Genomic DNA, 27,735 nt, shown 5'->3' with positions numbered 1-27,735 from the left:
TGGACACAGAGGAACTTGATGCTCACGACCTGCTCCACTACAGCCCCGTCCATGTGAATGGGGGCGTGCTCAGCCCTTCGGTTCACATAGTCCACCATCAGCTCCTTTGTCGTGCTGACGTTGAGGGACAGGTTGTTGTCCTGGCACCACACTGCCAGGTCTCTGACCTCCTCCCTATATGCTGTTTCATCATCGTTGGTGATCAGGCCTACCACCGTCGTGCCATCGGCAAACTTTCCCGTCGGTCTCTTTGTCAACCTTTCTGTCTACAAATCCCTAAGCTTGTCTGAGATAAAGGTTTAGAGAGAAACAGAGACAGAAATAGGCCTAGATTTAAAGGAGATAGTCCTAGTATATTATCAAGTCAATCCATGTGTGTCAATGTGTCTGCTCATTTTGTTTCCAGGAAACACATTGCAGATCAATGTTGTGGAGGAGTCAGGCAGATAAAGAATGCTAAGGCTGGCAAACAAACAAAAGCAGCCCCTAGCTAGCTCCTGTCCATTAGAACCCAGACTAGACATGTTGACCTGAGATGGCACTAATTTAATCAACCGACTGAGTGTGCCTGTGATCTCACTATACACACAGCCTCTAACACACAGACACAGAGAGCTAGGTTATTACACATATAGAGGGGAGGGATATGGGTTCTGAGCTTGGGGTGTGTGCAGGTATACCCCAGACAGAGTGATTAGGGTAGAGCATGTATTGGTAGACCACTTTGTCGTCGACATTTACTCTGACTTGGTTACTGGCTGCCATGTTATTGTTGCTCAGCAGCACCATGTTCTCTCCTGTTTCCATGGCTCAAGGCATTGAGTTTTTATAGTGCTTCCTCACTGTTATTCTGTTAATGGAGGAATTATTTCCAGAGGTAAGCTGACCTGCTACTGTACTGACATAGCGTGACCAGAATGAGACTCCCCCCATGTGGCAGTGCTCGTGTCTTTAACGAAACAACCAGGGAACTCATGATAATGTGTTTTTATAAGCATAATATTGTGTGTGTGTTGTCAGGCACGTGTTGGGCAGGCTTTGCCCATGTTAAAGCCTCTCTCTCTCTCTCCCAAAGTAAGTCCAGATGTCTCTGTTGCTCTAATCCTGTCCTGTCTCTGTTAGTCCCTCTCTCTCTGCTCTATTACATTGACATAGTACACACACACACACACAAAACAACTATGCCACTGCAGAAGAGCCATCTGATCATAACACAGTTAAACCAAATATTTTTGCTAGCTGAATAAATGGTTTTATTGACTTTAAGCCTAAGCATATCGAGGATGAGGTTTCCATTTGAGATCTTTCAAAGGACTCGTTATCCCACTGGTTGTCATAGCAAGCATCTGTGGGCATTATTTGCTCCAGTATTCACAAATCATCTCAAGAGTAAGAGTGCTCCCATCTTATTCATCATGATTTAAAAGGCTAAACTACTCCTAGATCAGCACTTCTATCTTGAGACACTTTGTGAATATGGGCCCTGATGTTTATTCCTCTGGGAGCACGTGTAAATGGGGTAAACAGGAATTATTCGCCGTGTGTCCTAAATACCAGTTGTCTATTGTACACACTCCTCCCTCTCCCATCTTTCTCAGAATTCAAGACAAGCCAGGCAGAGCAGAACAGAGCAGACCCATTCATGATTGAGCACATTGTGATTCCTGCATGTGTGTGTGCATGTGTGACTGTGAGCATATCAAACCACGTTTGCAAGAGAAACCCCTCTGCAACATGCTACAAACAGAGATCTGGGTTCAGGGTTGTGTTCATTAGGTTACACCGTATCAAAACATTTCAAGTACATGTAGCCTATTGGACATGATTTTGGTGTAGGGATTCATGTCTGACAACAATTCTCTGTTCTGTCTCCCCCTCTCTCCCTATCCTCCTCTGCTCCCCTTCCTCCCTCTTTCCCCAGACACAGGCTGAGTATGCTGGGGTGTGAGTGAGGCATCATGGATCCCGAGGAGCAGGAGCTGCAGAATGACTACCGTTACCGTAGCTACGCGGCGGTCATCGAGAAATCCCTGCGGAACTTTGAGTCGTCCAGCGAGTGGGCTGACCTCATCTCCTCTCTGGGCAAACTCAACAAGGTATGGATGGCAAGGCTGGTACAATATATTGAGTCTGGAGGTCAGACATCCAGACACTCTATAATATTGAGTTGCACCCATGGTGTGACAGATGAAATTACTCAGTGGTGCATTCAGTTGTATTTCCATTCTGGTTTGCATTTCCTCAGTGTGTTTGTGTCCTGGCAGAGTAGAAGAGCACTGCTTATTTTTTTGCATTGACGAGTTAGACAGGCCATTGGTCTCTTGATCAGTGTATTGCCATTAGTGTTTTATTAGTTATTTTGTGTATGTTGGTTTGCATTGAGAGCATTTGCATGTGGAAGTGTCAGTTTTTAAACGTTCTGTAAACAAAGCAGGAAATTGTTTTTGCTACTTTCAGCAATTTTAAACTCAACAGCATGCATATTATATGTGTGTAAGACTTCATGGGTGTGTGTCTGTGTGTGAGTGACTCTCTGGCTCTGAGCCCAGTCACTACCTACAGTCACTTATCTGGCCTTGCTGGCATTGCCATGGTTGCATCTGGTTCTATCTGGATCTGGCTCCAGGATCAGTGGACTGGGAGATGGAAAACATTCCAAATCTATCAATTGAGTTTCTAAAAATTATCCTACATCAGTGTTGATTCACTTATCCCCCAATCATTCAATGGAGAGGATGATAGACTATCCCTTTCACTGAATAATGTATTTACCATTCACATTATTCAAACTCTTATTGACCTAAAATATAGTGTGTATAGATTGCTTTTGCAGGCACTCCGTTTCAAGTTTCTCGTAAATTGTTCTACTTCAGTAGCCCAGAATACATGGCCTGACTCTCTGTCCCCTGCTCCACCGAAATGGGACTTTGGACACTAGTAGGTCCCTGCTTGTGACACATTTAGGAAGAAGGATGTTTGCTAAGGAGTGTTATGGTAGAATGGCCGTGTCTTGATCTGTGTGTGTCTAGGTGCTGTGTGTGAATGAATGAGGATTCTTTCAGGCCACTTTAGCATTAATCTGTCAAGTAAACAAAGCCAATTACAAAGTAGCATGGTAACTATACAATAATTACCAATGAATTACGTATTTCTTTGATATTCATTAAAACACATACCACTAACACGCACCACTGGCATATCTCTCACTGTCCGTCCCCCTAGGCCCTGCAAAGTAACCTGCGCTACTCTCTGCTGCCCCAGAGGCTGATCATTGGGAAGCGTCTGGCCCAGTGTCTGCACCCGGCTCTGCCCAGTGGAGTGCACCTCAAGGCCTTAGAGACCTATGAGATCATCTTCAAGATCATCGGCACCAAATGGCTGGCCAAGGACCTCTTCATCTACAGGTGTGGGACTTGTGCGAATCAGTCTAACCCATTTTGTGTGTGTGCATATGCATGCCTGTCTATTGTCCTGATTTGTTTGAAGGCCTATTGAACAATGTTAGTGTGTTTTGGGGGGATTTGTGTGTTGTTCACCTGTACTGTATGAGTTAGTGTGTTGTATTGATCTCTGTCATGTGTGTTTTAGCTCAGGACTGTTCCCGTTGCTGGGCCATGCTGCGATGGCGGTGAAGCCAGCCCTGTTGACCTTGTATGAGCGCTACTACCTCCCTCTACAGAGGGCCTTACTGCCCAGCCTACAGGCCTTCATCACTGGACTACTGCCTGGCCTGGAGGAGGGGGCTGATGTCTATGACAGGTACACACACACACATGTACCTGTGTATCTAAACGGAGCTAAAAAAATATCTCTCCCATAAATATTTGCATAATATAACATATCCTCTTCCTTTTCCCACTATCTTAAACTTTGATCTCTCTCCCTTCTCTGTCCAGGACGGATGCGTTGCTATTGAGGCTGTCTCTGTTAGTGGGCCAGCAAGTGTTCTATGGGGCTCTGTGGGGCAGTGTGTTGGTCAGCCCTCTGGTCCGGCTACCCGCCTCTCTCTTCATTGTCACACACTTCGACCGCTTCACCCCACCGCGCCAGCAGAGATGCATGCTGGGCTATAACAACCGCTTGGTGGTGAGTTGATGTGTGTTTCCACATGTTAATATGAGTATGAGTGTCGGGATGTGTCTGCCATGTTGGATATGTTGTAGAACTGGTCTCTCCCTCTAGTGGTTAGAGCGTTGGGCCAGTAACCGAAAGGTTGCTGGATCGAATCCCCAGGCTGACAAGGTAAAAATCTGTCGTTCTGCCCCTGAGCAAGGCAGTTAACCCACTGTTCCCCGGGCGCCGAAGACGTGGATGGTAGCTCCCCGCACCTCAGATTCAGAGGGGTTGGGTTAAATGCGGAAGACGCATTCAGTTGTACAACTGACTAGGTATCTCCCTTTCCTTTCCTCTCTCTTCCAGATGAAGGCGTTGTGTCTGTCTCTGCAGGACTCTAATGTTCTGGTGCAGAGGAACATGTTGGAGATCCTGATATACTTCTTCTCCTTGGCCACCTGCCTGGTGAGTAACTTTTCCTGCTCCTCCACTTCCCCACGCTCCTCCTCCAACTCTTCCTTCTCTGCCTCTCTTATCTTCATCCACTACTGTTTCCTTCTCCCTCTTCATTAACTCCTTCTTCCTCCTCTCTGTGCCCCCTCTGTACCTGTTGTTCTCTCAGGATCCAACAGAAGGCAGTATTCCTATGACCAGGGAGGACACGATCACAGTGGTGTCTGCTGCTTCCCTCACGCTGCTCCGCAGAGACATGTCCCTCAACAGACGCCTCTACGCCTGGCTGCTAGGTAGCTACTGTGGATAGACATTCACCACACACACACCCACATGCAATGAAGTTATGGCTTTGAGTCCTATTCCAGCAATAGGCCTGAATATAGTTCACTGTGTAGCTAATAATAGCTTGAGTTGCTTTAGTAGCTAATGTCGTTAAAGTCTATGTAATACATTTATCCATATAGCTTCAATTCTTTACCCCTTGCCTTTCAGAGACAAAAATGTATGACTTATTATACAGTGTCTTCAAAAAGTATTCATACCCCTTGACTTATTCAATATTTTGTTGTTACAGTCTGAATTAAAAATGTATTAAATATATTTATTTTTTTCTACACACAAAACATGTTTTTAGAAATGTATTGAAAATGAAATACAGAGAGATCTCATTTACTTAAGTATTCACACCACTGAGTCAATACTTTGTAGAAGCACCTTTAGCAGCGATTACAGCTGTCTTTCTGAGCAAGTCTCTTAAGAGCTTTCCACACCTGGATTGGGCGACGTTTGCCCATTATTCTATTCAAAATTCTTCAAGCTCTGTCAAATTGGTTGTTGATCATTGCTAGATAAAACATTTCAGATCTTGCCATAGATTTTCAAGTAGATTTAAGTCAAAACTGTAACTTGGCCACTCCAGAACATTCACTGTCTTCTTGGTAAGCAACTAGTGTAGATTTGGCCTTGTGTTTTAGGTTATTAACCTTCTGGAAGGTGGATTCATCTCCCAGTCTCTGGTGTAAAGCAGACTGAACCAGGTTTTCTGATAGGATTTTGCCTGTGCTTAGCTCCATTGAATGTATTTTTTTTATCCTGAAAAACTCCCCAGTCCATGACGGTTGCAGGCATACCCATAACATGATACAGCCACCACTTTGCTTGAAAATATGGAGAATTGTACTCAGTAATGTGTTGTATTGGATTTGCCCCAAACATAATACTTTGTATTAAGGACAATTTGTTTTTATTGCTTTGCCACATTTTTTTTGCAGTTTCGCTTTAGTGCCTTGTTACAAACAGGATACATGTTTTGGAATTAGTTTAGTATTGTGGAGTAACTACAATGTTGTTGATCCATCCTCACCCTTGGCATCATGGTGAAATCCCTGAGCGGTTTCCTTCCTCTCTGGTAACTGAATTAGGAAGGTCACCTGTATCTTTGTAGTGACTGGGTGTATTGATACACCATCCAGTGTTATTAGTAGTTAATTAGTAAACATTTTGAAAAGCATAATTCCACTTTATGGGGTGTTGGTCAGTGTAATTCTTTTAATTTTTTTAAAGCAATTTTCTATTTAGGCTGTAACAACAAAATGTTGAAAAAGTCAAGGGGTGTGAATACTTTCTGAAGGCTCTGTAAATTACTGTGTGTGTGTTGCTGTTCGCCAGGCACAGACATTAAGGGGGGTATGATTGCTGCAGACCCTGACCTCTCCATCTCCATGGAGGAACACACAGCCTTCTACTTCAACACCCACTCCAGAGAACTCCTAGTGCAGGTCAGACACACTAACACTACTGTTGAGCAGTTATATATATCATACTGTTACAGAGGATTAAACCTCACAAAGGACTTCTCGAAAAACACCTGCCCTTTAAATGCAAGTCACTCATTCAAATACGAAAACATTGAATCCAAGGTCACATTGTTTCTGTCAATAACCGGTGGTATAACCTTGTGTATGTATGTGTGTACTCTGTCTCTCTGTACTTAGGCTTTGATCAACATCCTGAATCAGAAAGATGTGGAGGCAGACCCGGAGAGCGTGATTGGTTATCTCCAACCCTTCCGCATCATCATCAGCCTAATGGATAAGCCAGAGATAGGTAGTCACACACACACCTCCCCTCCTTCAGGCATACACACACACACACACACACACACACACACACACACACACACACACACCTCTTCTTCTTTACATTTGACTTTTTAGTAATTTAGCAGACCCTCTTATCAAGAGCGACTTACGTTTAGTGCATTCATCTTCAGATAGCTAGGTGAGACAACCACATATCACAGTCATAATTTGGAGGGCCAAGAGACCAGAGGTGGCAGAACAGAGTGCTCGGGTTGGGGTGTAGGGTTTGAGCATAGCCTAAAGGTATTGAGTGGCAGTGCCTCTTGCTGCTTCGTAGGCAAGTACGATGGTCTTGTAGTGGATGCGATCTTCGACTGGAAGCCAGTGGATTGTGCGGAAGAGCGGGGTGACATGGGAGAACTTTGGAAGGTTGAACACCAGGTGGGCTGCAGCGTTCTGGATAATTTGCAGGGGTTTGATGGCACAAGTCAGGAGCCCAGCCAACAGCGAGTTACAGTAGTCCAAACGGGAGATGACAAGTGCCTGGATAAGGACTTGCGGCGCTTCCTATGTGTGATAGGCTCATACACTATGGATGTTGTACAGCATGAACCTGCAGGATGCGAGTCACTGCTTTGATGTTGTCCAGGGTCACGCCAAGGTTCTTTGCACTCTGGTAGGGGGACACCATGGAGTTATCAAAGGGGGAGTGTATCTGCCAGGCACGCAGAGATGTGTCGCCACCTGGTGCAGACACAGATCCTCTTCACGTCACCTGGTAGAAGCAGCCTGCCAGGTAGGATGCAATCCAAGAGTGTGCAGAGCCTGAGACGCCTAACCCTGAGAGGGTGGAGAGGAGGTCTAATGGTTCATGGTGTCAAAGGCAGTGGATAGATCTAGGAGGATGAGAGAGGAGAGAGAGTCAGCTTTGGCAGTGCAGAGAGCCTCTGTTACACAGAGGAGCAGTCTCGGTTGAGTTACCCATCTTGAAGCCTGACTGTTTAAGAGGGGATGGGATTGAGTGGGCAAGTTGTCTGGTGGCCGGACCTCACTAGTCTCAGGATTTCACCCTGGAAAGAGAGGGGATAAAGAGGTCAAGGCGTAGGGTAATTGTGTGAGTGGGACCAGTGGACTCAATATGCTGAGTGAATGTGGAGCGGATGTCGTCAACCTTCTTTTTAAAGTGGTTGACAAAGTCCTCCACGTAGGGGAAGGGGGTTGAGGATTAGGGAGGGAGGGAGGGAGGAGAAGGTTGAAAAGAGTTTCCTAGGATTAGAGGCAGAAGCTTGACATTTAGAGTGATTGAAATTGGAGTTAGCAGTGGATACAGAGGAAGCAAAGGTAGAGAGGAGGGAGTGAAAGGCTGATAGGTCGTCCGGAAGTTTAGTCCCCTTTCCTCCCAAGCCGACCGGGAGGAAAGGGTACAGTGCAAGTTAGAGGTTGACAGATATCGATTATTGGAGGGCCAATTAATTGGCCGATTTTAAAATATGTATGTGTGTAATAATGACATTTACAACACTACTGAATGAACAATTAACACTTTTATTTTAACTTAATAAAATACATAAATAAAATCTATTTAGTCTCAAATAAATAATGAAACATGTTCAATTTGGTTTAAATAATGCAAAAACAGTGTTGGAGGAGAAAGTAAAAGTGCAATATGTGCCATGTAAAAAAGCTAACGTTTAAGTTCCTTGCTCAGAACATGAGAACATATGAACGCTTCCTTTTAACATGGTTCGTTTTAACATGAGTCGTTACTATAGGAATTATGACGTGTCGACTACTTCTCTCTATACCATTTGTATTTCATATACCTTTGACCATTGGATGTTCTAATAGGCACTTTAGTATTGCCAGCCTAATCTTGGGAGTTGATAGGCTTGAAGTCATAAACAGCGCTGTGCTTCAAGCATTGCTAAGAGCTGCTGGCAAACGCAGTAAAGTGCTGTTTGAATGAATTCTTACGAGCCTGCTGCTGCTTACCACCGCTCAGTCAGACTGCTCTATCAAATATCAAATCATATACTTAATTATAATATAATAAACACACAGAAATACGAGCCTTTGGTCATTAATATGGTATTTTTTCAGTGAAATACGGAACCGTTCCGTATTTTGTCAAACGTGTGGCAACCCTAAGTCTAAATATTGCTGTTACATTGCACAACCTTCAACGTTATGTCATAATTATGTCAAATTCTGGCAAATTAATTGGTCTTTGTTAGGAAGAAACGGTCTTCACACAGTTCGCAACGAGCCAGGCGGCCCAAACTGCTGCATATACCCTGACTCGGCTTGCACTGAACGCAAGAGAAGTGACAATTTCTCTAGTTAATACTGCCTGCTAACATGCATTTCGTTTAACTAAATATGCAGGTTTAAAAAATATATACTTCAGTGTATTGATGTTTATGGTTAGGTACATTTGTGCAACGATTGTGCTTTTTTCGCGAATGTGCTTTTGTTAAATCACCACCCGTTTGGCGAAATTGAAGTAGGCTGTGATTCGATGATAAAATAACAGGCACCGCATTGATTATATGCACGCAGAACAAGCTAGTTAACCTAGTAATATCATCAACTATGTGTAGTTAACTAGTGATTATGTTAAGATTGATTGTTTTTTACAAGATAAGTTAATGCTAGCAAGCAACTTATCTTGGCTCCTTGCAGCCACAGGTCCTTTTGATGCTGCACTCGCGTAACAGGTGGTCAGCCTTCCATGCAGTCTCCTCGTGGATTGCAATGTTATCGGCCATAATCGGTGTCCAAAAAGGCTGATTACCGATTGTTATAACTTGAAATCGGCCCTAATTTATCGGCCATGCACCAGAGGTCGACCGATTTATCGGCAAGTAATAGGATGCGGAAAGGGAGGAAAGTTGGGTTGAAGAGGTAGAATCAGGAGACAGGAGGGAGAAGGATTTAGCAGAAGGGAAAGATGAGAGAGTGCAAAGATTTCGATGGCGCATGATCATCTGGGTGGCTATGGTTGGAGGAAAGGGAGACAGAAAAGGAAACTAAGTAGGGATCAGAGACCTGGAGGGGGATTGCAGTGAGATTAGTAGGCAAACAGCCTCTAGTAAAGATAAGGTCAAGCATATTGTCTGCCTTGTGAGTGGGAGGGGACTGGGAAAGTGTGAGGTCAAAAGAGGCAAGGAGGGGAAAGAGAGAGTTGGAAAGAAATTAGGTTGAAGTAGCCAAGTACGAAGAGCGGTGAGCCATCGTCAGGAAATTAGCTTAATCAAGGTGTCAAGCTCATTGGGGAACTATTTAAGGACACCTGGTGGGCAATAGGTGACATCATTGTAAAGCTTGAGTGAACAAGTGACAGTGACCGCATGGAATTGAAATGATACAAAGTCTCCACTTAGGAGAAATTAGTAGTCCTGTGTGACGACCAGATGCTCTCGAACTATGAAGAGAGAGGAGCTGGAGTAGCAGTGTTCTCTGGGGGGATCCATGTCTCCGTCAGGGACAAAAAGTAAAAGGACTGAAGGGCAGCATAGTCTCTGGTAGTTCCAAACGCTGCCAGAGACCAGGGTTGTGCGTGCAGGGTACACCAAATTAGATGGGTTGTAGCCAAGGGGTGGGGAGCATCTGTAAAGCCTCCAGGAAGAGGAGCGAACAGGTATAGAAAACACACACATATTGTAGTTGTCAAAGCTACAAAAGAGCAAAATGAGATCTGAAAATAACTAGGTAAGATACTTAAGTGAGATAGTGGTGTGGATGGATCCTTCCTCTCTTTCCTTCCTCGAACAACTCAGCAGAACCGTTTTTATTTCGGTGACCATCTTCGTTTTGCGACTAGACTGCCGCTTAGAAATCAGGGGAGTCTGAAGTACTAATACTAATTGCTTGCAAAGATGAAGAGCACACATCCCGGTACCAATCTCTGACTACCTAGGAGAGGAGAAACTACTCCCTCCAATACAGCCACTGATTATGAAAACAACAAGAGTCACAAATTGCCTTGCCCCTTAATCCTGGTTTATGTGTCAATAATCATCTTCAAGTTATGAGCAGTCAGCAGTTCACACACCAAGTAAGCTACTGGGAAGACAGGCAGCACTTAAAGTAAATGGCCCTAGCTAGCAAAAAGACGGTACTAGACAACAACAGATAAAGAAAAATATTATACTCATCACTCCTGGAGATATCAGGAGTCCTCTAGCTATAGAATGAAGCAAAGCCTTAGGCCCAAACACACCCACCTCCCCTCCCACAGGCCCAAACACACACACCTCACCTCCCTTAAGCCTTCCGAATGCTTCGGTTCGGCTGGTGCCTAGTCGAATGAGTGTGCTTGCATACTCCCTTAAAAGACCGCTTGAAAAACGAGGAAAAAGTTGCAATAGTATTTACTAAAAATAGATAACTCAAGAAATGTCATTAAAAGTTTTGCTGAGGAGATCTTACATCTAACTAAGATGTTTGTTGCAGTACAAGTGAAAAATTAGCATGAAAAATATTTGTCTTTCTTTGAATGACAACATTGAAGAATTCCTACTGACGAAGGCAAGTAGACTTCGGCTTGCCTAAAAAAACATATTGCGTGCACGAACAGCCGAAAAAACACTTTCCGAAGACCAAAACGAATACAAAACGTCACAAAATGTCATCATAATATACAGTGCATTCCGAATGTATTCAGATCCCTTGACGTTAAAAGCCTTATTCAAAAATGGATTATATAGTTTTTTCCCCCCTTATCAATCCTCACACAATACCCCATAATGACAAAGCAAAAACAGGTTTTTATACATTTTTGCAAATGTATAAAAAAATATAAATATCGCATTTACATAAGTATTCAGACCCTTTACTCAGTACTTTGTTGAAGAACCTTTGGCATTACACCAGTGAGTCTTCTTGGTTATGATGCTATAAGCTTGGCACACCTGTATTTGGGGAGTTTCTCTCATTCTTCTCTGCAGATCCTCAAGCTCTGTCAGATTGGATGGGGAGCATCGCTGCACAGCTACTCTTAGGTCTCTCCAGAGATGTTCGATCGGGTTCAAGTCCGGACTCTGTCTTGGCTGTGTGTTTAGGGGCGTTGTTCTGTTGGAAGGTGAACCTTCGCCACCAGTCTGAGGTCTTGAGCTGGTTTTCATCAAGGATCTCTGTACTTTGCTCCGTTCATCTTCCCCTCAATCCTGACTAGTCTCCCAGTCCCTGCTGCTGATAAACTTCCCCACAGCATGATGCTGCCACAACACATCACCGTAGAGATGGTGCCAGGTTTCCTCCAGACGTGACGCTTGGCATTCAGGCCCAGAAGTTCAATCTTGTTTCTCATGGTATGAGAGTCTTTAGGTGCCTTTTTGGCAAACTCCAAGAGGCCTGTCATGTGCCTTTTACTGAGGAGTGGCTTTCATCTGGCCACTCTACCATAAAGGCCTGATTGGTGCAGTGCTGCAGAAATGGTTGTCCTTCTGGAAAGTTCTCCCATCTCCACAGAGGAACTGTGGAAGTCTGTCAAAGTGACCATCGGTTTCTTGGTCACCTCCCTGACCAAGGCCGAGTAGGGCCCCGATTGCTCAGTTTGGCCCGGCGGCCATCTCTTTAAAGAGTCTTTGTGGGTCTAAACCTCTTTTATTTAAGAATGATGGAGGCCACAGTGTTCTTGGGGACCTTCAATCCTGCATAATTGTTTTGTTACCCTTCCCCAGATCAGTGCCTCGACACAATCCTTTCTCAGAGCTCTACCGACAATTCCTTCGATCTCATGCCTTGGTTTTTGCTCTGACATGCACTGTCAACTGTGGAACTTTATTTAGACAGGTGTGTGCCTTTCCAAATCATGTCCAATCAATTGAATTTACCACAGATGGACTCTTAATCAAGTTGTAGAAACATCTCAAGGATGATCAATGGAAACAGAATCCACCTGAGCTCAATTTCGAGTCTCATAGCAAAAGGTCTGAATACTTATGTAAATAAGGTATCTGTTTTTAATACATTTGCAAAATTGTCTAAACTTGTTTTTGCTTTGTCAATATGGGGTTTTGTGTGTAGATTGAGGGAAAAACAAATATTTAATCTGTTTTAGAATAAGGTTGTAAAGTAAGAATATGTGGAAAAAGGGAAGGGGTCTGAATACTTTCTGAATGCACTGTATGCACAAACCGTTTCGGATGGGAAGCATGCAGACACCTTCAGGCCTAAACACACACACCTCCCCTCCCTAAGGCCTTATCTCTCTCCCCCCACCCCTTCCCTTCTATCTCTCTTCATCTGTCTCAATCCCTCTGCTCGTAGATAGTGTAGTGGTGATGAAGAGGATGATGGTGGTCCCTCTCAGGCCCTCTGGTAGTGTGTAGTGATGATGATGATGATAGTCTCTCTAAGGACCTCTTGGTGGTGGACAGTGTGTTGTGATTATGGTGTTCTCTAACAGGTCCTCTGGTGGTGGCCAGTGTGTAGTGATGATGGTGGTCTCTAACAGGTCCTCTGGTGGTGGGCAGTGTGTAGTGATGATGGTGGTCTCTAACAGGTCCTCTGGTGGTGGCCAGTGTGTAGTGATGATGGTGTCTCTAACAGGTCCTCTGGTGGTGGGCAGTGTGTAGTGATGATTGTGGTCTCTAACAGGTCCTCTGGTGGTGGGCAGTGTGTAGTGATGATGGTGGTCTCTAACAGGTCCTCTGGTGGTGGGCAGTGTGTAGTGATGATTGTGGTCTCTAACAGGTCCTCTGGTGGTGGGCAGTGTGTAGTGATGATTGTGGTCTCTAACAGGTTCTCTGGTGGTGGGCAGTGTGTAGTGATGATGGTGGTCTCTAACAGGTCCTCTGGTGGTGGACAGTGTGTAGTGATGATGGTGGTCTCTAACAGGTCCTCTGGTGGTGGGCAGTGTGTAGTGATGATTGTGGTCTCTAACAGGTCCTCTGGTGGTGGGCAGTGTGTAGTGATGATGGTGGTCTCTAACAGGTCCTCTGGTGGTGGGCAGTGTGTAGTGATGATTGTGGTCTCTAACAGGTCCTCTGGTGGTGGACAGTGTGTAGTGATGATGGTGGTCTCTAACAGGTCCTCTGGTGGTGGGCAGTGTGTAGTGATGATTGTGGTCTCTAACAGGTCTTCTGGTGGTGGACAGTGTGTAGTGATGATGGTGGTCTCTAACATGTCCTCTGGTGGTGGGCAGTGTGTAGTGATGATTGTGGTCTCTAACAGGTCTTCTGGTGGTGGACAGTGTGTTGTTGGAGGCAGTGAGAGCGTTCTACAGCTACTGCAGAGAGATGCTGGGAGAGGAGTCTATCACCAGCACTGGCCTGACGGGCAAACAACTAACCAGGTGAGAAGACCGGTGCGGAAGAGATACTGTGCCTTCAGAAAGTATTCACACACCTTGACTTTTTCCACATTTTGTTGTGTTACAAAGTGAGATTCAAATGGATTTAATTGTCATTTTTTTGTAAACGATCTACACAATACTCTGTCCAAGTGGAAGAAAAATGATAACATTGGTAAAACATTTATGAAAAATAAAACCCTAATATGTCTTGATTAGAGAAGTATTCAACCCCCACCTTTGGCAGTAATTACATCTGAGTTTTTAATGGGTAACTCTCTAAGAGCTTTCCACACCTGAAATGTGCAACATTTGCCATTATTCTTTTCAGAATTCTTTAAGCTCTGTCAAATTTGTTCTTGATCATGGCTAGACAACCATTTTCCGGTCTTACCATAGATTTTTAAGCAAATTCATGTCAGAACTGTAACTCGGCCACTCAGGAACATTCCCTTTCTTGGTAAGCAACTCCAGTGTATATTTGACCCAGTGTATATTTGTGTTTTAGGTTATTGTCTTGCTGAAAGGTGAATTCATATCCCAATGTCTGGTGGAATGCAGACTGAACTAGGTTTTCCTCTAGGATTTTGCCTGTCCATTCCATTTATTTTTTACCCTGAAAAACTCCCCTTGCTTCTACATCTGTATTGCTTCCTGTTTGGGGTTTTAGGATGGGTTTCTGTATAAGCACTTTGACATCTGCTGATGTAAAAAGGGCTTTACAAATACATTTGATTAATTAACGATTACAAGCATACCTATAACATGATGCTGCCACCACTATGCTTGGAAATATGGAAAGTGGTACTCAGTAATATGTTTGGGGCAAATCCTATACAACACAACACTTTGTATTCAGGTCAAAAAATGAATTGCTTTGCCACATTCTTTGCAGTATTTAGTGCCTTGTTGCAAACAGGATGCATGTTTTGGTATATGTTTTATTCTTTACAGGCTTCCTTTTTACACTGTCAATTAGGTTAGTATTGTGGAGTAGCTACAATGTAGTTGATCCATCCTCAGTTTTCTCCTATCACAGACATTAAACTATGTAACTGTTGAAAGTCACCATTGGCCTCATGGTGAAATCTGAGCGTTTTCCTTCCTCTCCGGCAACTGAATTAGTAAGGACGTCTGCATCTTTGTAGTGACTGGGTGTATTGATACACCATCCAAAGTAAACTTATCATAAAGGGTTTGAAAACTTATTGTCTCAAGACATTTCAGCTTTTCATATTTAATTAGCCCAACTAACCAGTGCCCCCGCACGTTGACTCTGTACCGGTACCACCTGTATATAGCCTCGCTACTGTTATTTTCACTATCATTTTACTTGTCTATTGTTTACCTAATACCTATTTTTTTACTTACAAATTGCACTGTTGGCTAGGGCTTAAGCATTTCACCTGATGTATTCGGCGCACTGAAATAAAAAATAGCAGAACTTTTCCTGATGAACTGATGGACTAGGAGTATGTAATAAAGCCCTTTTGTGGGGAAAAACTCATTCTGATTGGCCGGGCCTGGCTCCCCAGTGGGTGGGCCTATGACCTCCAAGGCCCACCCATTAATGCACCCCTGCCCAGACAACTGAAATCCATAGATTAGGGCCTAATGAATTTATTTCAATTGACTGACTTCTTTATATGAACTGTAAGTCAGTAAACTATTAGACATTGTTCCATTTACATTTTTGAACAGTATAATTTGTAAAAAATTTAAAAAAAAACATCATTCCACTTTGACATTATGGGGTATTGTGTAGGCCAGTGACACAATCTCAATTGAATCCATTTTAAATTCAGGCTGTAACGCAACAACAGTTGTAAAAAGTAAAGGGTTGTGAATACTTTCTGAAGGCACTGTAAGTGGAGAATAAACTGATATATAAATGAATGTTATTTATTGGGAATGGTTGTCCTTATATCCTAAGATTTTTCTAAAAAGAGTGACATGATAGTGACTTCGAGGATGTATTTGTATTGTGTTGTCTGTGCAGTAAAATAAAAGAAAACAAGAATGCGTCAGAGATCATAAAGACAGTGAACATGCTGGTGAGCTCCATGAACAGTGATTTCCTGTGGGATTACATGACCTGCCACTTCTGCACTTGCCTCAGGTAACACCTCTACTAACCCTTATTGTACCTCCTCTGGAATAGTCATAGTAGCTTTAATGTTATAAAGCATATTTCTCAAACATTGTTAAACTGCTCTCTCTCTCTTCCTGTCTCTGTCTCCATAGTGACCTAGCTGACCTGCCGCTACCCACTCTGCAGTATCAGAGTGCCTCTCCTGCTCCCTCTGTCACAGAGATCTCCACCCTCATCATATTTCTAATGGATGTTATCCCTCTGGTACTCTCTCTCTCTCTCTCTCTCATTGGTCGGTTTCTCTGTGTCTCTCTCTTTGATTGGTTCGTTTCTCTGTGTCTGGTCCAATAGGAGCTCCATGCTGACATCCAGTCTCAGTTCCTGCCCCAGATGTTGTGTCGCATGCTGCACACGCTCTGCACCCACATGAATACCCTGGACTTATTGGAGCTCACGCAAGGCCTGGGCGCCTGCTTCAAGGTGCTCAGTAAGATCCAGATGCCCGTGGCTTATATGGACATGGAGGAGTCACAAACACAGGAAGTGGAGGCACAGGAGGAGAGCTTTGAATATGTTCAGGTCAGATGTGTGTGTGTGTGCGTGTGTGCGCAGTGGTTCAGATAAGCTATGACGTATTGAGAGTAGAAGAAAAATGGGAGTTAAGGATGCAGCATTACAGAGGTACTTCAGAAAAGACATGCCTTTAGGCCAGGATGCTGTGCCCTTAGGTCAGGATACTGTCTGGGAGGTGATCTGTCTGACCGAGGGATAACATTTCTGGTAGGGTACTGTACTACTCTTGTCTTGATCTTCGATCCTGACTACACAGGCAGGCCAATCACATGCTTCACTGTCCATTCAGATGTAATAGTTTTTTTTGCCAAGGTCTGGAGTCCAGCTGTAACATTGACCTGTCTATCTGTCACATAGACACAGCTTCCACTGATCTCTATCTTTGTTCAGTCACTGACTGGACCGTGATGGGATTTCTCCATGAAAATGTATGGTTATTTGAGAAGTTTAAGGACAAGGAGATGGTTCTTTAAATCTTTTTAGGTCATACTACACTCTCCCTCAATGGTGATAATCTGGTTGGATCATATATTTTCTACCCTACAGTACAATGACAAGGAAAGTGATGAGGAGGATAACGATGAAGATGCTGGTAAGGTCAACGGTAACCATGACAACACAGAACCAGAGGAAGAACCTAAACTGAATGGGGTTATGGAGCACGAGATTGGTCCAGGAGAGAGAGAAAGCCCCTTCCTGCCCCTTCGGTCTGAAGACAGCGGATTGGGCATCAGCGCCTCGCCGTCAGAGCTGCACCTCCTACCAGGGGCGGGCCTGGGCCCTGAGGAGGCAGGGATTGTGAAAGAGGGCGAGGGTGTGTGGAGGAAGGGGGGCAGTGTGGAGACCATAACCCAGTATCTGCAGGATATTCTGGCCTTCATCATCAGCAGGTAGAGAACAGTACCACATCAGGGATACATAATAATCAACTCTAACTTTATCTGTCTGTCTCTCGCTATACTGGATTTGCTAAATGTACAGTAGCCCTTATCCAGTTAGCTAAACACTAACTGCAACAAACACAAAAGTGCATGTTTTCAGTTACAGTAGTATAGAGCACAGAATGTCTTCCACAATAACTGCACTAAATGTATTAAATAAGGAATGATTGTAGCTACTCACACTTGCACATCTTACACATTGCTTCACTTCTGAAACTGCTTCCTGTCACATGAAACTAACAGGTAAATTCTAGACTGCTGAACTTAAACTGCCACTAGGGGGTGCTAAACAACTAACAGGTCCAGAACACTCCCTCTCTATCTCTCTGTCTACCTTGCTCTCTCCAACTCTCTTTCTCTCTCTGCCCTCCCACCTTCTCTCCCCTCCCAGGTACCTGCTGGTTCAGGTGGAGGATGTCAGGGGGCAGGAGGAGGCTGTACAACCTGACACCGCTGCCCTCTCCCGTGGTCGGAAGTCCTCGTTCCGGGAGGGCCCTCAGATCACCACCACCCAGATCAAAGACAAGCTAGCCGAGCTCTTCACCCCCAACAAACACAAACCACGTGCCACCTCAGACCCCCCTGTCCCAGACCCCCCTACAGAGAGGAAGAAGGGGCGAAGGTGTGCGGGAGGAGGGGTAGACTGGGGGGCAGGGTACATGCCCCGGAGCAGAGCGGAGATTTCGGAGGAGTGTCGACAGGCATTCACGGCAGCGTGCCACCTTCTGTTGGAGTCTACCACCTTCCCCCTGTACCTGAGTGAGGGGGAGAGCCATGGGCTCTATAATGACATGTTCAACCATACAGGTGAGGTCACTCTGTATGAACTTTTAGCCAATAATAGTTGTTTAGCCATACCCAAATACGGCTTTACTAATAGGGTTGATTTGACTACTTTATGATGCACCCTGATATACTTTCCTAATCGTTGAACATATTGAATGTGAAGTCACCAACTTGTTTTTATCTTACAGTTGAAATGGGAAGTTTACATACACCTGAGTCAAATACATTTAAACACAGTTTTTCACAATTCCTGACATTTAATCCTAGTAAAAATTCCCTGTCCTAGGACAGTTAGAATCACCACTTTATTTTAAGAATTTGAAATGTCAGAATAATAGTAGAGAGAATGATTTATTTCAGCTTTTATTTCTTTCATCCCATTCCCAGTGGGTCAGAAGTTTACATGCTCTCAATTAGTATTTGGTAACATTGCCTTTAAATTGTTTAACTTGGGTCAAATGTTTCGGGTAGCCCTCCATAACCTTCCCACAATAAGTTGGGTGAATTTTGGCCCATTCCTCCTGACAGAGCTGGTGTAACTGAGACAGGTTGTAGGCCTTCTTGCTCGCACACGCCTTTTCAGTTCTGCCCACACATTTCCTATAGGATTGAGGTCAGAACTTTGTGATGGCCACTCCAATACCTTGACTTTGTTTTCCTTAAGCCATTTTGCCACGACTGTGGAAGTATGCTTGGGGTCATTGTCCATTTGGAAGACCCATTTTCGACCAAGCTTTAACTTCCTGAGTGATGTCTTGAGATGTTGCTTCAATATATCCACGTAATTTTACTTTCTCACGAAGCCATCTATTTTGTGAAATGCACCAGTCCCTCCTGCAGCAAAGCACCCCCACAACATGATGCTGCCACCCCTGTGCTTCACGGTTAGAATGGTGATCTTTGGCTTGCAAGCCTCCCCCTTTTTCCTCCAAACATAACAATGGTCATTATGCCCAAACAGTTCTATTTTTGTTTCATCAGACCAGAGGACATTTCTCCAAAGAGTACGATCTTTGTCCCCACGTGCAGTTGCAAACCGTAATCTGGCTTTTTTATGGTGGTTTTAGAGCAGTGGCTTCTTCCTTGCTGAGTGGCCTTTCAGGTTATGTTGATATACAACGTGTTTTACTGTGGATATAGATACTTTTGTACCGGTTTCCTCCAGCGTCTTCACAAGGTCCTTTGCAGTTGTTCTGGGATTGATTTGCACTTTTCGCACCAAAGTATGTTCATCTCTAGGAGACAGAACGCGTCTCCTTCCTGAGCGGTATGACGGCTGCGTGGTCCCATGGTGTTTATACTTGCACACTATTGTTTGTACAGATGAACTTGGTACCTTCAGGCATTTGGAAATTGCTCTCAAGGATGAACCAGACTTATAGAGGTCTACAACTTGTCTTCTGGGGTCTTGGCTGATTTATTTTGATTTTCCCTAGATGTCAAGCAAAGAGGCACTTGAAATACATCCACAAGTTCACCTCCAATTGACTCAAATGATGTCAATTGGCCTATCAGAAGCTTTTAAAGCCATGACATCATTTTCTGGAATTTTCCAAGCTGTTTAAAGGCACAGTCAACTTTGTATGTAAACTTCTGACCCACTGGAATTGTGATACAGTGAATTATGTGAAATAATCTGTCTGTTTTCAATTGTTGGAAAAATTACTTGTCATGCACAAAGTAGATGTCCTAACCGACTTGCCAAAACTATAGTTTGTTAAGTGGTTGAAGAGTGGTTGAAAAACTAGTTTTAATGACTCCAACCTAAGTGTATGTAAACCTCCGACTTAAACGAAATGTGTTTCTCTTCAGGCGGTGACGTAGACAGCCTGCCTGTGTGGCTGAGGTCCTTGATGACTCTGTGTTGCCTGTCGAGGGACTACCACGTGCAGCACACGGCCATGTCGTCTCTGCTGGAGCTCATCAACCACTCACGGTCCCTGGCCCTGGTCATTCAGGACAAGACCAGGCGCTACCAGGCCAGCGATGCTAACCCTCTCAGTGGGCGGCTGCAGATGGTCACTATGCCCCCCATCTACCCAGGTCTGCTAAGCACCATCGAGCAGGGCACAGACTTCTACCAGGTCAGGAAACAATTGTCTGCCATGGCAGGTGGCTTGTATTACTGCCACGTGAAGAGGGAACATATAAGGGGGCCTTGCTGGTCCGACGTGTTACTGTATAATATGATGAAATATGTACATTTCCTTACTGAAGATGTCATCTGTAAAACTCACTTGTACAACAGCATCATCACCTTTTATGTCCGCTGCCTATTACCTCACCAGATCAAGAATGTTCGTCATATGATGCTGCTGCCTTCAGTTGATCCAAATGAACACCAATCATCCTCACCTCTAACCTTAGAACTCTGTGACCCCATGCAGCGGGTGGCCCAGGTGTTGTGGGGTCAGCTGGACGTGGAGCGTCGAGAGCAGCACACCTCCTGTGTAGATCTCTTCTATCGGCTCCACTGCCTGGCCCCCTCCGCATCCATCTGTGAGGACATCATCTGCCAGGCTTTATTGCACAGAGACAAGGTACAGAACACACACATATACACACACTAACAAGATTCTACTGTACTATCAAGACAAACTGTGCACTACACGCCTCCAGCAAAGATCCATCCTATACCACTATAGCAGGGGTCGGCAAAAGGCAGCCCGCGGGCCAAAACCCGCCCACAAGTGAATTGTTTAGGCCCCCCAAAGTTTTTTGTTAAACAAATAAATATATATGTTTTGGTAAGATACTGTAAAATCTCCTGGAATTAATCTAAAAATGTGTTTAATTTAGGAAATCTTTTCCCAATAGAGTTTTCCCGGTGTTTTACAAATGTTCCATCCCGGGGATAAATCAGTTTTCTCCCAGGTAATCTGGAAGTGCCATTCTAAAGCATATAAATATGTCTGGATTTCATTCAAGCTTTGATCAGCATGAAAATTCAATCCTGATGCTACCTGAGCCTGATGAGTCATACACTAAAGACATTTTATGTACCCTACATTAGACATTTTATGTACCCTACATTAGACATTTTATGTACCCTACATTAGACATTTTATGTACCCTACATTAGACATTTTATGTACCCTACATTAGACATTTTATGTACCCTACATTAGACATTTTATGTACCCTACATTAGACATTTTATGAGCCCAAAGAAGCCCAAATTATTGTGCCGTCATCCAATACATAGCCCATGGTGACTCCCTGCTTATAGTCTAGCTTTTCACGGGACTCTGAGCTAAGGAGTGTTTTTTAAGGAGAGGCCAGCAGAGCGCAGATGCGTATTGACCAAGAGGCTATAAGTTATAACTGTATGCATAACCTTTCATTCATGAGCTAAAAATAAGGCTTCATTGAATTTATTACCTGAAAGAGGTAGGCTAGGACATCTATATATTTATCTTTCTATCGTGAACAGGAATATCTATTTTGTATTTTGATTGGAATTGAAGGAGAGAGAAAACGACAGAGTGCTCAAGTGTGCACTGATTTAAAGCAATTATATTCGAGTGTTAGGCTGTTTTAAAACTCTGCAGATGCAAATATCCCCAAATTATCTTTAGGCTACAATTAAAAAGTAAGGTGACCCCTTGGTGATGTGTAAATGAGTCCTTATATTATATACTGTAGCATAGGCTTTGCTGTAGCAAATGTAGGCTTGTCACAAGAAAATAAGTTACTATGAGAAGATGATACATGTTTTGTGAACTGCGCTCCATAGCTTAATGAGATGCACTGTCTGTCCCCACCCTGAGCGTTGATAGATAAATTAATGAAAATAATCATCTGCATTAACTTTATTTAAGTCGGTTAAGAACAAATTCTTATTTACATTGACAGCCTACCAAAAGGCCTCCTGTGGGGATGGGGATTAAAAATACAAAATAAACTAAAAAATATAGAACATAAACACACATCACGACAAGAGACACCACAACACTACCTAAGACAACAACATGGCATTGTAGCAACAAAACATGGCAACAACATGGTAGCAACACAACATGGCAGCAACATGGTAGCAACACAACATGGCAACAACATGGTAGCAACACAACATGGCAACAACATGGTAGCAACACAACATGACAACAACATGGTAGCAACATGGTAGCAACACAACATGACAACAACATGGTAGCAACACAACATGACAACAACATGGTAGCAACACAACATGGCAACAACATGGTAGCAACACAACATGGCAACAACATGGTAGCAACACAACATGGCAACAACATGGTAGCAACACAACATGGCAACAACATGGTAGCAACACAACATGGCAGCAACAAGCATCCCCCTCCCCAAAAAAAGAGAGACGTGATCAATGTAATCAAGGTGAGAAATAAAATCTCATTTTGGGAACTAGGGTTGAATAGATTTTCAAATACAATCTCATTTTGGGCTCTGTTGTGGTCAATTTGTAGTGTATCATTTATAATTTTGTTCCGGCCCCCCAACCATCCACTCCGACAGAAATCTAGTTGCCTACCCCTGCCCTACAGCATCCCTAACACATTTAAACAAGGGCCTGTAACTAAGAAACTCAGTTTTACACATATCCACCTTACATTGACTAGGAACAAATACACAAAGCCATGCTCATATGATATGACTAAGAGCAAGTTATCCTGTTAACTAACATGTAAATGACGTGTGTGTGTGTCCCTCAGGCTGTACGGTTGGAGGCCCTACACAGGTTCTCAGTGCTGTGGCACCTGACCAGGGACATCCAGTCAAACCGGACCATGTCTCTGAACCGCTCATTTGACCGGTGAGTACAGAGCTGAAGTGCGGTCAGTGGTTTACTACTACATCACTCTTTACTACCATGGTGAACCTGTTCTCCTTTTCCTCAGATTGCGGAGATGGGATGTGTATCTATCTCCTTATCTCTCTCTCCTCCCTCTCTCTCTCTCTCTCTCTCTCTGGTCACCATTTAAGATTGCGTGTGTCTCTCAGCTCTCTTTGACTGACTGTGTATCTCTGTCCCAGGTCTCTGTGTGTGGTGGTGGACTGTCTGAACAGCCCAGATGGTTCTGTGAGTGCTGCAGCCCAGTGCTGGCTGGTCAGGGCTCTCTCCCTGCAGGACGTGGTCCGCATCCTGGAGCCTGTTCTGCTGCTGCTGCTCCACCCCTCCACCCAGCGCTGCACCATCCAGAGTGTCAAACAGAACCTCACCGCAGGTATGTGTGTGTTTTGATGGGTGAAGTGGAGATTGTTGGAGTGTTTAGGGATGTTGCTCTCCTAGTGTGTTTGTTTGTGTGTGTGTGTTTTGATGTGCTCAGAAATATCTTTCTCTCTGTAGGTATACTGAAAGATTTAAAGAGCAGAATTCGAAGCACTACCAACGGTTACACGAACGCCATAACAACAAGCACCCAAACAGATGAAGGTACACTGGGTCACATGATCCTGGTGGACCGGGAGGCCCTGTGGGGGGAGCTAGAGCATGACCCGGAGACAACCAAACCACCGGCCGACTCCACGGGGGTGTCTCGCAGCGATAGCGAAGCTACAGAGGAAGAAGACGAACCGGAGGAAGTGGAGGAGGAGGAGAGTGTACACACCGAGTCGAGCGGCGTCCAGGTCTCCACTGAGAACTCTAGCTCTGGCTCCGCCCCTTACTGTAGTAGTGTCGAAGAAGGAAGCATGGTCAACGGCTTGAGGAGGATGGAATCGGAACACACGCAGGCGTCAGATTCGCTGTCGAGCGAGGAGGAGGAGGACTTGGAGCTTGAAGCCATTGCTCGGTCACGTCTCCTCAAACAGGAGCGTGAGAAGCGGGAAGCCATCGACTCTATGTTCCGCCATGTTCTGCTGTACTCTGTGGCCGGCGGCTGGCCCCGTCTGCTCCACGGCCTGGCCCTGCTGGACAGCCTGTTGAGGAGCAGTGCCCAGCAGCCTCTAGTGAATGCCCTCGCCTCCACCTCCCTGGACACCAGCTCAGCTGCACACCTCAATCTGGTCTCCAACCTGCTCCAGCGCCACCAGCAGGCCCAGGACGGAAGAGGCTTCTATGGACGCCTACTCTCGCCCTCCAGTCCCCTCTCCCTGCTCATCGAGCTGATGGTGTCCCTGTGCCTGAAGTTCCTGCGCTCCCACTACCCATCCTACCTCACTCTGGACCCCAGGGAGCTGCAGGGGAACAGGGAGGTCCAGGTGAAGAGCGTGGGGGTGCTGACCCGCCTGGTGACCCAGCTGGGGATCGTTGCGCGGGGCCAGGGAGACACCTCCACGCAAGGGGAGGCTGGCGTCAGCCCAGAGCCCATCTGTAAGCTGCTGGCCAGGTGTAAGGTGCAGCAGTACGCCCTCCTCACCCTCTCAGCCTCCATGTACATTAGCCAGAGAGGAACGGAGAAGTGCTCTGCCATGGGGGGTGTAGATCTGTTAGATGAACAGGTAGGTCTGTCTGAGGAGAGCCTGGTGAATCTGGGAGGGTCAGGGGGACAAGAGCAGTACCCCTTACAGATGGAGCTGCTCAAGCTCCTACAGGCCCTCATCGTCCTGGAGTACCACGTGTGGCCAGGGGAGTCTGGTTCGACCCTGCACTCCGATGAGCCCCGTGACTCCCCTGCCCCCTCAGCACTAGCACGGGAATGGCAGACAGCGGTTCTGTTCCAACAGTCCATCAAGGCAGCTCAGTACGTCCAAACCCAGCCCATCACAGCCCAGGGGATGTTTGTGTCTGCTGCAGCCCGGGCTTTGCAGCCGCAGTACGGCTATGCCATGCACCCCCACTGGGTGGCGCTGCTTTGCTCGTCTCTGCCCTACCTGGGGCGCTCGCTGGGCATCATCGTGGCTCCTCTCATCACTCAAATGTGCAGGAACCTGGACGAGCTGGTCAAACAGTACAATCACGACGGGGGGAAGGTTACACAGAGTCTGATTGGCAGGAAGGAGAACATCGCTCCTGATTATCCTCTCACCCTACTGGAGGGACTGACCACACTCACTCACCACTGTCTACTGGACAACAAGAAGGTGAGGCACACTCACACATATCCATGCAGTCTGCTGATTTGGCTACATGTAGGTGGATCACTGTGCCACACAGTTGAATGCAGAAAACTTTAAAATGTTTCTCTCCCGCCCTCTCAGTCCCTGGTGGCTTGTGACCCTGCAGACGTCCGGAACGCCCGCAATGCTGTGATTGAGGAGCTGCCGCACATGCTCAGTAGCATGGCTCTGCTGTGGGGTGTGGTCAAGAGGGAGGAATCCCAGAGTAGGAGCTCAGAATATTCCCAGACCGCCAGACACACCTCTACTTCTGTCTACTTCAGGAGCTCCAAGGTAGGTGTGTGTGTTCGTGTGTGTGTGCATTCTTATGGATGCTATGATGTGTTTTGCATGTGCATTTGTGTGTCACTCTCTGATGGTACTACTCATTGTGTGTGTGTGTGTGTGTGTGTGTGTGTGTGTGTGTGTGTGTGTGTGTATAGACCCTGAGACAGCGTGTGTTGGAGTTCCTGACTCCTCTGACGGGGCAGTACGGGGTGCAGCTAATGGCCTCAGTGGGAGCTGTGTGGAGCAGCCGGAGGAACAGGAGGGGACACACCAAAAACAAAGTGAGTGCTTTAAAACATCATTATTTATTTAGCAATAAGCGGGTGGGACATGTAGGCTACACACACACACATACACTACATGGCTAAAAGTATGTGGACACCTGCTCATCAAACATCGCATTCCAAAATCATGGGTATTAATATAGAGTTGGTCACCGCTTTGCCGCTATAACAGCCTTCACTCTTCTGAGAAGGCTTTCTACTAGATGTTGGAACATTGCTGCGGAGACTTGCTTCAATTCAGCCACAAGAGCATTGGTGAGGTCGGTCACTGATGTTGGGCGATTAGGCCTGGCTCGCAGTCTGCGTTCCAATTCATCCCAAAGATGTTCGATGGGGTTGAGGTCAGGGCTCTGTGCATGCCAGTCAAGTTCTTCCACACCGATCTCGACAAACCATTTCTGTATGGACTTTGCTTTGTGCACAGAGGCATTGTCATGCTGAAACAGGAAAGGGCCTTCCCCAAAATGTTGCCACAAAATTGGAAGCACAGAATTGTCTAGAGTGTAATTGGATTTTGTAGCGTTAAGATTTCCCTTCACTGGAACTAAGGGGTCTAGCCTGAACCAAGAAAAAACACCCTAGACCATTATTCCTCCACCAAACTTTACAGTTGGCACAATGCATTCAGGAAGGTAGAGTTCCCCTGGATCCGCCAAACCCACATTCTTCCGTTTGCCACATGGTGAAGCGTGATTCATCACTCAGAGAATGCTTTTCCCCTGCTCCAGAGTCCACTGGCGGCAAGCTGACTCTTGGCATTGCACATGATGATCTTAGGCTTGTGTGCGGCTGCTCGGCCATGGAAACCCATTTAATTAAGCTCCCACCGAACAGTTCTTGTGCTGACGTTACTTCCAGTGGCAGTTTGGAACTTGGTAGTGAGTGTTGCAACTGACGACAGATCATTTTTACCCGCTTCAGCACTCAGCGGTCCCGTTCTGTGAGCTTGAGTGGACTTCTCAGCAGAGCCGTTGTTGCTCAAAGGCATTTCCACTTCACAATAACAATAATTACAGTTGACCAGGTAGAGCAGAAATTGAACGAACTGACTTGTTGGAAAGGTTGCATCCTTTGACGGCGTTACATTGAAATTCACTGAGCTTTTCAGTAAGGCCATTCTACTGTCAATGTTTCTATTTGGAGATTGCATGGCTGTGTGCTTGATTTGAAATTTCAGAATCCACTAATTTGAAGGGGTGTCCACATATTTTTGTATATATAGTGTACCTTCCATCACACACCCCTGTTTACATGACAACAAGAAGGTGACACACAGTCATTCCTCTCTCTCTCCCTCTCACCCCCCCTCTATCTCAATCTAGATCTTACCTGTGGCCAGTGAGTCTCGTCTGACCATCGTGGATCTGGTGAAGTCCCTGGGCACTCTCAGTACAGAACATATCCTGCAAATGGTCAAAGAGGTGGTGAAAAAACCCCACCAGATCAAACGAGACCAGGTACACACACATACACCTAAACATTTGACTGTTTAACCCAGAGATCAATGACACGGTGGTAATGTGAAGGTCATAGTTGATGCAAGTCCCTTTGTTTCCTTCCTCTGTGTGGCAGAAGTCCACCCTGGTAGACATCCCCATGCTACAGTTCAGCTATGCCTACATTCAGAGGTAACAAACTACAACAACAACACAGAGATTCACAGTGTCATGTAGTTAGTAATACACTTTAGTTCTTGCCTATATGTGATGGCATTTAAAAGTGTTTCACCTTCCTCCTCTCCCTGTGTGTGGTAGTATTCCGGCACAGGCGCTCCAGGAGAACATGGCGCCCCTCCTCACTCTTCTCAGAGAGTCTGTGCAGCTCAACCTGGCCCCGCCCGGACACTTCCTGCTGCTGGGGTGAG

General features: G+C 45.3%; 1 protein-coding gene across 6 annotated transcripts in view; it reads left to right on the top strand.

Moving 5' to 3' along the window:
- LOC118386208 (protein dopey-2-like) overlaps positions 1 to 27,735 on the top strand; it is a 49,092-nt gene that overhangs the window by 9,367 nt on the left and 11,990 nt on the right. For 3 of the 6 annotated variants that reach the window (XM_052522332.1, XM_035773748.2, XM_052522336.1), the window contains 24 exons: positions 1,922 to 2,096; positions 3,223 to 3,404; positions 3,589 to 3,759; positions 3,897 to 4,086; positions 4,420 to 4,518; positions 4,676 to 4,799; positions 6,178 to 6,287; positions 6,504 to 6,615; positions 13,770 to 13,890; positions 15,887 to 16,006; positions 16,132 to 16,243; positions 16,331 to 16,558; positions 17,099 to 17,442; positions 17,885 to 18,300; positions 20,092 to 20,363; positions 20,667 to 20,819; positions 22,974 to 23,074; positions 23,296 to 23,486; positions 23,609 to 25,284; positions 25,402 to 25,593; positions 25,743 to 25,868; positions 27,194 to 27,328; positions 27,444 to 27,499; positions 27,626 to 27,730. In XM_052522332.1, the coding sequence (XP_052378292.1) occupies positions 1,959 to 2,096; positions 3,223 to 3,404; positions 3,589 to 3,759; positions 3,897 to 4,086; positions 4,420 to 4,518; positions 4,676 to 4,799; positions 6,178 to 6,287; positions 6,504 to 6,615; positions 13,770 to 13,890; positions 15,887 to 16,006; positions 16,132 to 16,243; positions 16,331 to 16,558; positions 17,099 to 17,442; positions 17,885 to 18,300; positions 20,092 to 20,363; positions 20,667 to 20,819; positions 22,974 to 23,074; positions 23,296 to 23,486; positions 23,609 to 25,284; positions 25,402 to 25,593; positions 25,743 to 25,868; positions 27,194 to 27,328; positions 27,444 to 27,499; positions 27,626 to 27,730 (5,474 nt within the window). In that variant the 5' untranslated portion in view covers positions 1,922 to 1,958. Of the gene's footprint in view, positions 1 to 1,921; positions 2,097 to 3,222; positions 3,405 to 3,588; positions 3,760 to 3,896; positions 4,087 to 4,419; positions 4,519 to 4,675; positions 4,800 to 6,177; positions 6,288 to 6,503; positions 6,616 to 13,425; positions 13,578 to 13,654; positions 13,674 to 13,769; positions 13,891 to 15,886; positions 16,007 to 16,131; positions 16,244 to 16,330; positions 16,559 to 17,098; positions 17,443 to 17,884; positions 18,301 to 20,091; positions 20,364 to 20,666; positions 20,820 to 22,973; positions 23,075 to 23,295; positions 23,487 to 23,608; positions 25,285 to 25,401; positions 25,594 to 25,742; positions 25,869 to 27,193; positions 27,329 to 27,443; positions 27,500 to 27,625; positions 27,731 to 27,735 lie in introns of those variants that run through there. The other 3 variants (XM_052522334.1, XM_052522335.1, XM_052522333.1) reach the window with 3 other exon arrangements.

The sequence above is a fragment of the Oncorhynchus keta genome, chromosome 7, assembly GCF_023373465.1.
Source record: "Oncorhynchus keta strain PuntledgeMale-10-30-2019 chromosome 7, Oket_V2, whole genome shotgun sequence".
NCBI classification, from domain to species: domain Eukaryota; kingdom Metazoa; phylum Chordata; class Actinopteri; order Salmoniformes; family Salmonidae; genus Oncorhynchus; species Oncorhynchus keta.
Note: the sequence above shows the minus strand (reverse complement) of the source record. Positions and strands in the feature narration are given on the sequence as shown.